The sequence below is a fragment of the Oxyura jamaicensis genome, chromosome 2 (genome assembly GCF_011077185.1).
Source record: "Oxyura jamaicensis isolate SHBP4307 breed ruddy duck chromosome 2, BPBGC_Ojam_1.0, whole genome shotgun sequence".
In the NCBI taxonomy this organism is placed as follows: Eukaryota; Metazoa; Chordata; class Aves; order Anseriformes; family Anatidae; genus Oxyura; species Oxyura jamaicensis.
Genome location: NC_048894.1, coordinates 86,525,181 through 86,539,848, shown reverse-complemented (window position 1 = coordinate 86,539,848; position 14,668 = coordinate 86,525,181). Strand labels below are relative to the sequence as shown.

The 14,668-nt window shown below is 38.8% G+C and overlaps 1 protein-coding gene across 6 annotated transcripts in view; it reads left to right on the top strand.

The window, feature by feature from the left end:
- The window catches only part of GRB10 (growth factor receptor bound protein 10), a 149,238-nt gene extending 134,781 nt beyond the window's left edge, over nt 1–14,457 (top strand). For 5 of the 6 annotated variants that reach the window (XM_035316456.1, XM_035316460.1, XM_035316458.1 and 2 more), the window contains 7 exons: nt 1,592–1,690; nt 4,947–5,024; nt 5,694–5,810; nt 6,703–6,769; nt 7,782–7,869; nt 10,458–10,551; nt 11,306–14,457. In XM_035316456.1, coding sequence (XP_035172347.1) covers nt 1,592–1,690; nt 4,947–5,024; nt 5,694–5,810; nt 6,703–6,769; nt 7,782–7,869; nt 10,458–10,551; nt 11,306–11,470 — 708 coding nt within the window. In that variant the 3' untranslated portion in view covers nt 11,471–14,457. The remainder of the gene's footprint in view (nt 1–1,591; nt 1,691–4,946; nt 5,025–5,693; nt 5,811–6,702; nt 6,770–7,781; nt 7,870–10,457; nt 10,552–11,305) is intronic. The other variant, XM_035316461.1, reaches the window with a different exon arrangement.
- Nucleotides 14,458–14,668: the final 211 nt, after the last annotated feature.

Sequence of the window (14,668 nt, the reverse complement as noted above, 5' to 3'; positions counted from 1 at the left end):
AGGAAGACCTGATCTTTAAAGTCTTTCATTTGGCAGGCATGTCCTGTGAATCTTGCCATCATTTTATGTGACACTTTTAACACATTGTCTGGTGCTTCTTTGGATTGGGAAGTTTCTGTGCAGGATCAGCTCAGTGCAGAAGCATGGTGTGCCTGTCAGATGGCCTTGGTTCACCTCACAGATGATTTTTTTTGTCCTACTACTCTGACTGAACAGCAAAATTTCTGTGGCCAGTGAGCACCAAAACTATATAGCGATGAGGATTGAGCTCTGATCAGGTGTAATTGTACCATGGGTTTACATTTATTTAAAATAGAAGATTGTCTTGGAAAATGGAAATAAGAATAAGCAGTTACCTTTGAGGATTTACAGAACTGTTGTGCTGATGGATAGGACTGTATTTTTTGCAAGAACAATCAAATCAGGTAGGAGTATGGATTTTTAGCATTAGGGTTATTATCAGTACTGCCTCCCTTAGAGGTACTCTTTCCCTAGCATGTGCTCACTCACTCGTACAGCTTACTCCCATAGAGGAAGAAGAGTAAGGCATGGCAGAGTAGGTTATCTTTTTCCTGATTAGATTGCATCCATAGTTGTCCCTTCTATGTACTACCACTGATGTGTCAGTAAAAAATCCATCATAATTCCATCTCATTTTCTGATAAGCAAATAAGGCCATGAGCTGGTGTTATGAAGGAATGAAGTAGTCGCCTTCCTAGGAGCTGCTTCAGAGCTAGACAATAGGGGTTTGTCTCACAGCAGAGACTGGCTGCAGGACAGATCTTGAACTGCTGGAAGCAGACACTTGGGAAAGCATCCAGTGGGAAGAGTCCAATCATTCCTAGTGCAGTACAGCATCATGGCAACTGTAGGCATTTCTTGGCTGTTCTAGACAAAGGCTGTCATTCCGTACAGATACTGGCCACTCGTGTATGGTCAGCTTCAGGAGCAATTCCTCTCCCTCACCACCAGCAGCTGAGTGCATTAGGTTGGAAAGTTGAGAGAGGCTGGTCTGTGGTGCTCACGGCATGGAGGACCACGTGTGTTGATGGTGAGAGTAGCACTGGGGAGCTACGTAAAAATCTCAACATGAACAGGAGGAAAAACTTAAAACTGCAGGAGATTTTCCAGAGAGGGCGATGACTTTAGGGGAAAATGATAAAATGGTAAAACTAAAAGAGGGTATGGAAGGGAGAGATCTGATTCTGTGAGGCTTCAGTGTGGCTTAGGATCAGTTACTGAAGCTTTGGGTCTCTAGCTTTCAGCTGGGGCTAATAAAAGTTGTCACAGTTTAAAGAAGAAAATGCACGTGCCTTGGTTCTGGTTCTGAAATGGCCTGAATGCCTTGTTCCTACAAACTGCAAGAATTCCAGAGTATTTTAGAGCACTGAAGTTTATCTTATTGGATCAATCCGAGAAAGTGATTTCTTTCAAAACATGTTCAGCTTCCTTTGAGCTTTGATTCAGGGTGATACGAGCTTTCTCTGACCAGTTCTTAGATGAATACTGTAGCTGCTTTTACTGTACAGGAAATTTTCATTGTTTTTGTTTTTTTACTCAATGTAGCTGAATTCCTTCTAATGCTTTTTAGCCCAACAGAGTGAGAAATGAAACAAAGGAACTGAGGTTGTTGTGTGCTGAAGATGAGCAAAGCAGGACGTGCTGGATGACTGCGTTTCGACTCCTCAAGGTATCAGATTTCTTGTATGAATAGAGCTACACCTGTAGTTAAGTTGCAGTTGTCACTTTGTTTGTCAGAAAATACCTGTATGTTCTTAAGCATCATCTACCTCCAAAACAGGGACAAGAGCAAAATGCCAGATAGACCTGTCCCTCCTAAGCTTTCAAGCACATCACTGAGATGAATCCCTTGCACATATGAATCAAGTATACTTTCAGATTTTGAGCCAAATTTATGCTATGTGAATGAACTGACAAAATTGCTTAACAAAGTACTTGCAAGTATCATAAAGACAACATTTTGGTAATGGCAAGAGAACATCTCAGCATCGACAGCCTTTGCATTTTTTTCAGTTTTCTGAAGGTTCAGAAACAAGTTCAAAACAAATAACAAAAATAAGCCATTCTGTCTCTGGGTAAAAGTTAATCATATCCGAGAGCAAAGAATAAAATTTCTTGATAACATGGAAGGATGCTTCACAAGATTTTTGAAACAAAATCAGCATAGGAAGAACTGAGGAGAGAGTTGATTATTTTGTGCTCTTTGAAGCAGTGAACTTCCTGATCTTCGTAGGGAAATAGGCAGAAGTATTTTTTTTGCTTTTTTCTTTTTTTAGTCTATCCCTGAAGATGCTGCTTTGAAAACTACTATCACCTTCTTCTTCATACCTTGCTAAATCCTCCCTCATATTAAAGGGAATATAAAAAAATACAATACATGAAACATGGACACATGCTCTCTCATGTGTTACCCATGAAAATCTCACTTCTCTTCCATGCAGTTATCCTACTCTCTACTATTCTGTGTCCGTCTAACATAGAAAATAAATATAATAAAAAAAATACAGGCATGTACGAATTGGTACTGCGGTACCCAGTATTAGAAACACATCCACCAAAATAGGAATGAAAACCTTGAGCTCAGCCAACTTTGGCTCTCTCTATAGTAAACACATAATTCCAGGCCCTTGGAAAGGGCCAGCCAAAAAATTCCTTTACTGTATGTCAGGGAGCAGGGCCAGCCCCAGGCACTGTGGCGGGGATGAGGCCGGGATGTGGCCTTGCTAGGACACCGTGTCCTGCTGGGGACCGCTGTGTGCCAGCCTGTGCCCAAGATGGGATGTGTCATCATGAGCACTGCCAGCAAGCCACTGGGATGGGGGCGCAGCTTTGAGGTTATGTCTGGATGTGTCTTGAGGCCAGCGTGGGCTCCATCTGCTTGGCCTGTCTCTCCCAAATGACTGCAGTGGCCTTTCCTGCCTAAGCAGCAGGCCACATCAGCAGCTGTTGTGCCCTGCTCCACTCCTGACCTCTCCAGCACAGTGCTCTCCATCCCGCTGGTGTTACAGGACCCCCTGCTGAAGGTGTGTTCCCATGCTGTGACCCGGGCACTGAGGGGAGTAGGTGCCTCAAAACAAGTGCGAGGTTTTGTCGCTTCCTGCTCCAGGTGTGGCATCGACTAGGAAGAGCTCCAGAGACTGCCAGTGTTGCACGAACATCTTGTATTCCCCACCCATGCTCCTTTCAAAACTTGGTCTTGTTAGTCCAGTCTCAAGATCTGACAAATCTTTGTTCCAATTATCTGATCCTCTCCCTGGGCAGACTATCATGCAAAACCGTGTAAATACAGGGAAAACAAGTTAGACTTGTAGGCCTGCAGGTATGAAAACACAACTTTTCGGGTCTGCTGCCTTTTCTCCTTTTACCTTGAGTAGTCATCTTCCGAACCAGTGCAAATCTCTTCGAATGATCTCCAAAAATTGCCTCATTTGTTAATTGTAAGAGATTCTTTATAAATCGCAGTACATAAATGCTTATTTTTAAGTTGTTACAAAAGAATGTGTACTGGACATCGATATTTCAGGTATGGGCCAGGATGCAACAAACAGTCCCAGGTACAAAATGCATATTTGACTTCTGCAAAGTTGATACTTCTGTTGGCCTTGATACTTACTTCCAGTTGATACTTCTGGATCTTCAGTGTATTGACTTGACTTGGCTCAAATTTAATAGACTGTAACAATATAGTAAGAATTTTATTCTCCAGACACTTCCAAATGCTTCTTCACAGCTGTCTTTTCTTCTGATTTACACAGAATTTTGCATTGTGGGGAAACTGGTCAAGCAGAGGATCAGCTAATGGTAGTGACTTGTGCCTTGAAGATGTCGTTGTTCTAAAGAAAGGATGGATTGAGTTAACACTAGCTACAGGTGTGCACTAGGCAAGGCACTAATGATCTTGAATGGCAAGGAAGAACCTCCCCAGTGTACGGAATTAGTTACTCATACCGGACATGTAGACACGCATCTTGCATGTTCAGAGAAATCTTTCTTTGCAGTGCTACCTGTGGCAAAAACAGCGCTGTATGGCAGTACGTTTCTGTATGCTGGCATCTAACTGGCGCCCTTGGGCACCTCACACTAGGAAAAGAAAAGGTTTTGTTTTCAAGAAGCACTGAAAGATGATTAAAGGTGTGTAGTCAGGGAAAAATTAAGGCTGTGTGTCAAGGCTTTGGCAATGACCCTCCTTTTTATTTACCTACAGGTTTAGGTTTCCATTGTCATATACTATTACCTTGTTTACAATATTGGGTATGTTATTTCACTTAGGGCATTTGGTAAGAGCAGTGGTGGTGTACTTCAGCACTGTGCCTCTTGGGAAGGCATTCAGTAGGTGTTTTCCTACCGTCCTAGCTACTAGTGTTTCTAAAATTTATCTTGCTTAAGGAGGAGCATGTCTGTTACTCGTTCACTGTATAAGGATGGGAAAAATACCAAAAGTGTTACTTCCTGCTGAAATGTATTAAAACAGCTAGTGAATTAGAAAGCTTCCTATCTTATATCATTATGAAAACTGACTTCATCTTTGTATTATCTCGTACAGAACTTCTAATGCATATTTTTTTAAACTTCACATTATTAGAGGGTAAAAAGAGGAGTTAGTTTCTTTATTTGTACCTTGAGTAAAAGCTGGTATTGTGTAAGGATTTCATGTTGACAGTTGAGAGTGCCAGAAATGAGCTGTTTATTTCGCTCAGGCTTGTAAAAGTGCTGTCTTTTAAATAAAGTTTTTGTGCATATTTACTGCTCTATTGCCACCTGCCAATCACCATGACTCAATGCAAATTGCTTTGGGACAGCTTCAGATCATGAAAATAAACGGAGAGCACCTTGCTCCGATGTAAGTGGTGTTATGGAATCGCTACAGATTTTTTTTACCTAGCGTATACCTTTGAATAACAGTTTTTTTGCATTTCTGTTGGCAGTATGGAATGCTACTCTATCAGAATTACAGAATTCCCCAGCAGAGAAAAGCCATGCTTCCACACTTTGCCACTCCAGTAGTAAGTAATGAACTTTGCTTCATTAATGTACACTGTTTGAAAAGATGCGTTTGCTTTTGCATTTTAAAAGTGGAAAATTTTACACTAAGAAATGTAAATTGAGCGTTAACGTAGCAAATCAATGTAAAGTTCACGTTCTGTCTAAGTACAGTTTATGTATCTGGCTCTCCACTTATCTTAGGCTTACATTATCCACATGATTGAAAAATCTTGGATATGCCAGGCACTTTGAGATGTACAGCACAGAGACATCTGGCTGTCCCTGCAGAAGCCAGCTTAGGTCTGGCAAAACTCACTCTTAAATCTCATAAAATGTGTTGGGCCAAAAGCTGACTGTTAGCTATCTAAAATTGAAGATGCTATATTTGGATCCCAACTGGCCCTGAAAATGACTGGAGTATAGTAATAGGGCAAGGCAAGTGGGCAACTTTATTCCCAGACTTTGGATCCTCTCCCTCTCCTGCCTGAAAAGAAAAGCCATATATTTTGTCTGTGAATGTTTTTCAAGGAAAAATAAAATAAAATAAAAGAATAGCTGTTTTCCATGCTGTGAAAGGATAGCTTTTAGCTTTGGAAAGTCTTCTGAAACCGAAACATTTTGAAATGAAACTCTCTCAAGTTGGTTTTTTCTTTCCCTGTTTTTTGAAACAAGTGAAAATTCCTTTTCAGAGAAGTGTATCTGAAAACTCACTAGTAGCAATGGATTTTTCGGGGCAAATAGGAAGAGTTATTGAAAATCCTGCTGAAGCACAGAGTGCTGCCTTGGAAGAAGGACATGCTTGGAGGGTAGCTATCTTCTCTTCTTTTCTATTTTTGTAAAGAGTAAGTGTCTGTTGAGAGCCAAAACACAGAGTGTGCTATGATACTAGTGCAGTGCTGGTCACAGTATAGCTTAGCTCCGACCTGAAACAATCACACTGCAAGCATGCAGATCTGAAAGTCAATATCCATCTTTAGCAAAACTGTCACATTCACAACAACCTTCTACCACTGCTTCTCTGTCCCCCTAGTGTCCAGAGGAAAGTTGAGGGGGAAAGCAGACCCACCAGAACTTTACTGCCAGTTTGCAAAACCAGTCTCTGAGGAGGAATATGTCAAATTAAATGCTTCCCCACATGGAAGAGGCTGGGGCTCTGACTAATGGCTTGCTCCCAGTAAGTTTAATTGCAGAATATACAAGAGGCAGGACCTCTTGCAATGAAAACTGATGTAACTTGTTTATAGTGTCTTGTGGACAGACAGCTGCAGTACAAGTTTTCCCACATGCTCGTCTCTTAGGGAATAGGAGTCATCACTGAAGCACTAGCTAGTGCTTTATGTATGGGAGGGAAATACTGCTTGATTTACCGAGTGCCTGGTGTTTTGCCTGAGCAGAAACATGTCAGAGTTTTCTTTTCTTTCTGTCATTTTTCTTTCTTTTTCTTTTTCTTTTTCTTTCTTTTTTTTTCTTTTTTTTTAAGATACCGAGCTTTCATCATTAACATCTGGCTCGTGTTTTAAGCCAACTGAACTGAACTGCTGCTTGTAGATTAGCCCCCTTCAAAGTTCTTTTTCTCATCCTTGCATTAAACTTGCCCAGCCCCCAGTTTCCTGTAAATTAAATCTGTATTGCATGTGCACTAATTCTCTTCTGTTGAGGTTTTAGCGTGGATTTAACGTTAATTAATTTTCTCTATAGAAACGTAGCACAAGAATGAACATCTTGGGTAGCCAAAGTCCACTCCATCCTTCCACACTGAGTACAGGTAAATTCTGCTGTTTTGTAAGCATAGTGTAAGAGGCCTTTATGGGTAAATAAAAGATAATTTCAAACAAAGACAGAGTGCAGCTGTGTAGTATTAATGCCTTGATATGAAATACTGTGTTTTATGTTTACCAGTACCTTCTATGTTGTTAGCATGCCTATGCATATAGACACACCAGAAGGAACTTATGTTCCTTTGAAGGCACGCTCAAGCTTTTCTTAAAGTTTAGTCTTCTGAAACCCAGAAATCGATGAAAATTTAGACTACATAAATGTTTCCATACAGAATACAGAAATACAGAATTCAGTTCTTCATTTTAGACAAGGGAAGTCAGTGAGTGATCTGCTAATCTTTAAACATTAAAAACAAGAGTCTTTGAAGTAGCATTAATTCCATAATAATTGAGTAATGTAAAGTAAAGACACCTGTAAGCTCTGTGCACATTGTACGTTTAACAGAGTAATAGGTAATTGCATATTAATATCCTGGAATTCTTAAGAAGCAACACAGGTATTCTGTGTTTTTGTTCTGTTGAATAGCACTTAAAAATACCATTTGAAAAACAATAAAACGATAAATGTAAAATATTTGAGGTTAACTCCACCCATGAATGCGCAAGCTGAAGTATTTGTCATGCTTCTACAGTTAAAGGGACTTGGTTCTAACTAGTTAGCCCGTACGTTATATTTTAAGAGTTGTTCAGACCCAACATTGTCAAGAGACTGTGAAAGGGCAATGTTGTGAGACATTTATGTCATTAACCTAATCATATGTCTGCAAATCATAAAATACATGGAGATAATGCCTGTGTACTTCGGAATATCAAGTACATGCAACAGCTGGTGCATTTTTTCATATTGATTCATTTTTTATATTGATCAATTAAAGATATTTCACATTCTGCAACAAAAGTATACCCACTTTTAAAATGTTTAAATAAATATTGTGTGGAAGAGACTGGTACACATTACTGTTTTTAACCATTCTCTCTTTTCCCTCTTTTCACCTCCAGTTATTCATAGGACGCAGCATTGGTTTCATGGCAGAATCTCTAGAGAAGAATCTCACAGGATTATTAAGCAGCAAGGGCTTGTAGATGGGTAGGTATTGCTGTTATTTAGTATTTATGATTTCAATGGTAAGCACTATAAACAAGAACACAGCTTCTGCTGTAAGGGTTTACAGGTTTGTGAGCACTAATGAGTATCCTGGTTCTTGAGCAGTCCCATTATAACCTGCCTGGATTTCAGAAAGACTGGAGGATGTGTTTGTTGGAGTGGGTTCTAACTCTTAATCTGGAAGATATTAAGAACACACTTTTTTTTTTTCAATTTTTAGAGAACGTGAGAATGTTAGAATTTGAAAATAATTAACTACCATAATATGCATTGAGGAAATATTCTGGGGGCAAAGCAGTGCCTAGCCATTTGCACACAAATTTATAATCAGCTATTTGTACTCTTTTGCATGTATCAGAGCAGTTAATGGTAATTTCTCAATATTTATTTCTGTTCTAGAGGAAAGAAATTAAAGTACCTGTGGTTCCATTTCTGTAAATTGTCTTTAGCTGAGATTTAAGTATTTTCTGAGAATCCCTCTTTCAGTTATTTGTAAGTAGTTATGGTTATTTTAGGGAAATTCCTTAAACTACATTCAATAATTCATTACATGTAGGATGGGAAGAACGTGGTTGCCTTCAGTTCATGAGTTTCATAGCTGCTAGGGTTAAGGTAGAAACTTCCATGTTGTCTTCTCAGCAGACAAACCTCTCCACAGCATTTTCTGATTCAGGAGCATCACTAACCTTTTTGATTGGTAGCTTGCAAAGAAGGAAACACATTAGACAAAGAGTGCAAGTACCCATTCATCAAGCAATGGGTTTTTATTGTTTTGTATTTTGGCCAGTGTTTCTGGGCTAAAGCTACTGGGACTTGTTTGAGAAACTATTTTAGCTAGCAGGCCAAAAAAGCAAAAGAGCACAGCTGAAGGGGCACACAGCTGATTTGCTGAGTTGCTGGTTCTCTTGTGCTACAGAACTGCTTAACCATCTTAGGCCCGTTTTGACTTGTTGTCTTAGGAATCTAGTAGCCCATCTTTCTCTGGGTTTCCATACAGTCTTTAATGCCTGTGAGACCATTAAATGTGTGCTCCAGCCAGCTTGCTTACTCACTGTGGAAGACTAAGATCAGTTAGTGTTCAGTTGTAGTGAGGTCAGTCAATAGCAGCAAAGGAACCATTATTACCCATGCGCTCTGAGCTACGGATCACAGTTTTGGGGATAGAAGAGTTTTGGCTCTGTTTTCCTAATGAGTGTTCTTGAACAAAAGAAGCTAGAAAGTGAACACTGGAGAGGAAGAGGGAAGTCTTCTGATGGTTCGTGTACCATGTCCAGTGATGTAAATATGCCCGCTGGTGCTTCCATCAAGCTGTTGGTGAGGGTACATCTATATTTGCAGTCCTTGTTTGTGCAGACAGGCTGTTGCTTGCCAAGGAAGTTGTGTAAACACTTGCAGGGGCAGTTGTGCTCAGCTTTGCATTGTGCCCCCACTTTATGGTACCTTGTATTATCTGCAGTAGCTAGATGAAAGATAATTTAGAAATACCTGCATGAGCAGCTGCAATGTCCATAGGGCAGATAAGATCTTTCTCCCTGGGATGAATCCCGATGTGTAGAGTCTTCAGTCCTTTTCCACGGGTCTCGACTTGCTAGGAAGAAAAAGGAATGTTCAAATACCAAGCGTGCTCTCCAGCAGTGGCACAACATGCCCATGTCTTAGTATTGGAGTGATCCTGGTTATGATGGTGCATTTTTGTGGTATTGACATTGCTCTATTGGTTCTGAGGACCTAGAGTAAGCTTTTGGGTCCATAAAATACAAGCCGTTCTTGCAACTCAGCCTTGGAAGAGTGTGTTCCTGGCTTAGTGGTTAGCCAGTAAGAGGGCTTGAGGCCTGCCCAACTACTATGCTTGGCCATCTCACAAATCCACTAGCGATTAGCTCTCTGGGCCTCACGCCAAAGGTATATTCTTGTTTCCTGTGGCACGAAGAGGTTTTCCTTCCTCAGTTCATAAATGTTAAGGGAAGGACAAATTTTTTGGCTGCCTAAAATATCTTTTTTTTTTTTTTTTTTTTCCAAAGTATGGATTTAACTATTTGAGTTAGGACTTCAGTGTTGTGGGTCACCTTAAAAGTGACAGTTAGGTGGTGTATGTTTTTGCTAGCTATACTTGCTAAAGTATATTCCAATGATGCTGAGGGAAAAATACTGTGACTAGAAGAAAATCAGTGTGTGCTTTCCCCATCATGAGAATGTGGATGCTACTTAACTGATAAGTTGTTTTAAGAAAGTATCGAGCCGTTTCTGTGGAATTAGAGCCATTTAGCTTAAATGTAATTTTGCTAACACTGAATTTCTGTAAACTGATGCAAGATACTGGAGAGTGGCAACAGATTCTCATGTATTAAAAAACATAAGCTTGATATATACATATGGGAAGAAATACTGTCATGTATCTTTCACTTCTTCTATTAGTGTTGAATGGTTATGGTATAAAATGGAAAGCAAATTGCCTGTTAATGCAGCTGAAGAAGAGTTAGGCAATAGTACAAAATAACTTAGTAGTTCTGATTATTTATGAAGAAATGAATTGTGGTATTAATTGTGTACTTAAAAATGTTCTCTCCTAGACTATTTCTTCTCCGGGACAGCCAAAGCAATCCAAAGGCATTTGTACTTACACTGTGCCATCATCAAAAAATAAAGCATTTTCAAATTTTGCCGGTAAGTAAATGATTTTTTAAGCTGATCACTAAAAAAGAGAAACTTCAAATCGTAAAGCATTGTCAATATCTGCAGAGGCCTCCTTTTAATTACTGATGTAATGGACAGGCATGTTTCCATTAAGAATTAACTTTCTTTAGATTTGTCAAATATCTGAATAAAAATCCATCTTAACATTGCCTAGAAAACTAGTTTAAGTCATTAGGTACAGAAGTAATACAACAGAGCTTATTCTCAACTGCAGCAACAACAACTCCACTTGTCTCAACATCACTTAGGCAAACTTAGAATAACTTACAGAAACTTTAAAAAGTTTTATTTTGGATGTTATCCAATAATGTTGAGCTTAAAATAATATTATACTGAGATATTGAGAATTATTTGATTTTATCTGGACCAAAAAGAGCAGCAGAAGTTTAAGATCATATAGACCTGTTTATTGGCACAAACTCTGTTCTACTGTGTGGCTTGCTAATTCTGCAAACAGCTATCAACTATTTTTGTGGTATTTTTGTATTACATAATGATGCTGTCTCTGCAATTCAGAATTACTCAGCCCACCAGCTTTCATTTTTGTAGACAAAATATCTCAAGTTGGTTTAACACAAGTTCTTTCCTAGTGATGTGCCTGCTTTCATGCGGAACCCTGGGCATGAGGTTGTTTGTGCCGTGCCCATCGCTTATCTCACATCACAGACTGTTACTCTTCATGTTTTTGCCCTGCTTGCATCTTTTCATGTGCTAACTTGAAAAGGACATTTTATTTCCCCAGTGTGAGGATGACGGACAGATATTTTTCAGTCTGGATGATGGGAACACCAAATTCAGTGATCTAATCCAGCTTGTTGAATTCTATCAACTAAACAAAGGAGTCTTGCCCTGCAAACTCAAACACCACTGCATCCGAGTGGCCTTATGACCTCAAATCTGACTCTCACTGAAGACTGGATTTGCTAGAAGAGTAATTGTAAGAGAATGTTGACACTGGGGAATTGGCAGATTTGTAAGTTGGTAAAAATAAATAAAAATATTATGCACCTTGGGACTCTGAAAGGGATGGATTCGACAGGTGCCAACAGACCAAGATTACTGGTTTGTCTAACACCTAAGAGCGGTTGCTGCTGAGTGTCCCAGCATCCCAAAAATGGGGGGAGGGTCTGTAAAACCATTAGTAAATTTGAAACAAAACTGGAAACTATCTTGGCTGGGCCACTTAACAGGAACAAGTGTGAAGAGAAATCTTTGAAAAGAACTCTTGCCCTGGAATAATCTTGACAATTAAGACTAGTGTGTTTACTTTTTGTATTGATCACTTTTTTTGCACTCCTACTTTGTTTCGGATATTGTATGCAGCCTATATTAGGAGCTGATGTGGCTTTTAAAATTCATGCAGGAGTTGGGTATTAATCTGCACCCTAAGATGTATGGAATGCTTCAGCCTAAAAGGATCTAGAAGAAAATCAAGAAGTGTGTATGTGTATGTGTGTGCACGCGCGCGTGCGCCTGCCTGTGTCTCAAAACTTCTCTGGAGACCTGAGGTTCGATGATCTGCAGATGTCTTTGAAGAAGCGATGAGGATACAAATCTAAAAGAACATACCACCATATGTGTACTCTTAAAACTGTTGACTTGTAGCATTATGGCTGTAGTATGTTGGTGGCATATTAGTGGCATCCAGTCATGCAAAGACTGTATTAGATTCTATGCACAAACTTTTATTATTGAAGTGGTGGTTTGTTTTTTACAGCCTTTTGACTGTTTTCCTGAGGAAACTTATTGTTACTAAATAGAATAGGACTGAATGACAATTGTATTTGAAACCACCATTTTTTGTGAGAAGATTCTTCTGCGGGTAGTCTTAGTATGACAAACAAACAAAAAACCACAGTGTTTTTAGCTTTATAGCTCCTTGAATTTTCAGACTGTTTCAAAGAGCTCTTTCCACGTTGTAAAGCTACAGTGAAACAAAGCTGTCTTGGGGGATAGGGCATAAAAAGAACTATACCCTTTCCGCTTTCTGTAGGGCCATGAAAGTTTACACGGTGAGAACGAACAGACTGGGAATGGAACCTCATTTAATTGTGACTGGCATTTGTGAACTAGCTGCTGGCTATATCATCCATCGAGGTAACTGGTAATTCCTGTGTCGTACACACTAATGCACGCCAGTACCTACTGCAGACAAGCACGTCTCCTGCTCTGGTGCTGGTTTGTCATCAGAAGTACCTTATTGTTAATGTTTAAATCAATTATTTAATGTTTACACAATAATTCTTTCTGATGATAAATCAGTACTAACATTAAATGAGTCCCATGTTAATCCTCCAACTGCAAATATTCTTCGAGCAACACGGTCGGTGCAGGAACTGTTACTGGATTAACTTTCCAACACTTCATGCGTTTATCCATAGCGAGAAATACTTCACCCTGGGAACTTCCAGAATATAGTGCAGAACGGAGCATTCTTGAGATGGTAAATGATTTATGCAGACTAGTTTGCCATCCTTACTGATGTTTGCCACTGGGTTTGAAATCCTAGCCATCTGAAAGGGTAAAGAAGGAAAAAAATTCCACACCTTTAGGTCTTCATGTAGTGTTGAGAATAGCTTAAGACAAACCATAACCTGCCTGAGTCATCCATATCAGCTTATAACTATGTCAATGGTATAGAAACACTGTATTTTAGTTTACAGAACACATTTAGTATTTTTTTTCCATTTAATGTCTAGATATAAAAATGAAGAAACTTGATTTTGTTTTTTAGTAGAAGCCTTTTTTTTAATTGTACATAGTGAAATGAGTGTTCCTGCTTTCTAGACAATGTATTTTAAAACCTTGAAATTAAGCTAACTTAAGTCTGACTTCACTTTGCATGCTTCTATTTGGCCCCTATTAGGAGAAAAAAGATACTTGTATTGACTACATTACCAGTTTAATAAGACCATTTATGCTGTAGTTTTAAGTTTTTCTGTTTACATAGCTTAGTGACGGCCATGCATTTTTCCCAGTAGGCGGATAGTATTTGCAGTGTTTCATATTTATAAAAAAAAAAAAAACTTGCATCTTATTTAAATTGAGAATAAAAGTTTGACTATGAATCATGATTTTTGTATGTAGATGGTTGACTTAGTATTTTGTACTTTTCCCAGCTAAAGTGAGCTGTTTTGAGAAAGTGACCACCTTCAAAGTGGCAACAATCTTACTTAAGCAGATCACTGCTTTGTCTTCTTTCTGCTGGAAAACAGTCAATGCCACCTTAGTTTTCCAACAGATTCAGCTGGCTGCCAGCTCAGAATACCAAGGACTGAAGGACATTTGACTCTTATTTTTGTATTTAAATGACATGAATGTAAAGGGGATGCTCAGGGTTGTTTTGGAGCCTGTTGAATTTTTATCTTTTTGCCTGTGATTTTATTTTCTAAATAAATACTTCATGTAGCAATCTTGAATATGTTGAGAAGGAAAATGCCAAACCATTTTGGTAATGAGGTTACTAGTTAAGTTATGTTACGATAGGTGTTAAAAGTACAAAAAAACTTTTTATTTGTTAATTAATCTTGAAGAAACACGTGCCTCAGTTTAGATGTTTTGTCTTATCTTTTCTGCACTAAATACCTGACAGTTTGACCAATCAATGCACCTTTCCAGTGGCAAGACTTGCTTATCGTAAATTATATTGTCACAATGCAAGATTTAGTGACTGTAAAATGGAATAAAGTTTAAAGTTTCAGGGAATGCAAAAGGTATTAACTTAAGAGACAAAACCTTTATTCAATATGCTTTGCTTCATACTGTAAATAGCTTTTTGGCTTGTGAACCTAATTGTAATCTTTCAGGTATTTTTGTACAAATAAGGGACTGATATTCTGTTTCTTGTAATTAGAAATAAACGTTAATACAATGCTATTCATTTTATATTGGAATTAATGTCTTCTGTTGGGTGTATCTCTGTACACAGCATATCTCTTGCCTTAATTCTGGGTCACTTGGGGTGAATTATCACATTAAACATTCTTTAAAAAGAGTTAGAAGGAAAACAGAATCCACGAAATACCTCTATCCCAGCTGCTCTGTCTTATGATTCCTACTAGGACAGTTTGTCCTGTATTTGAAGAAG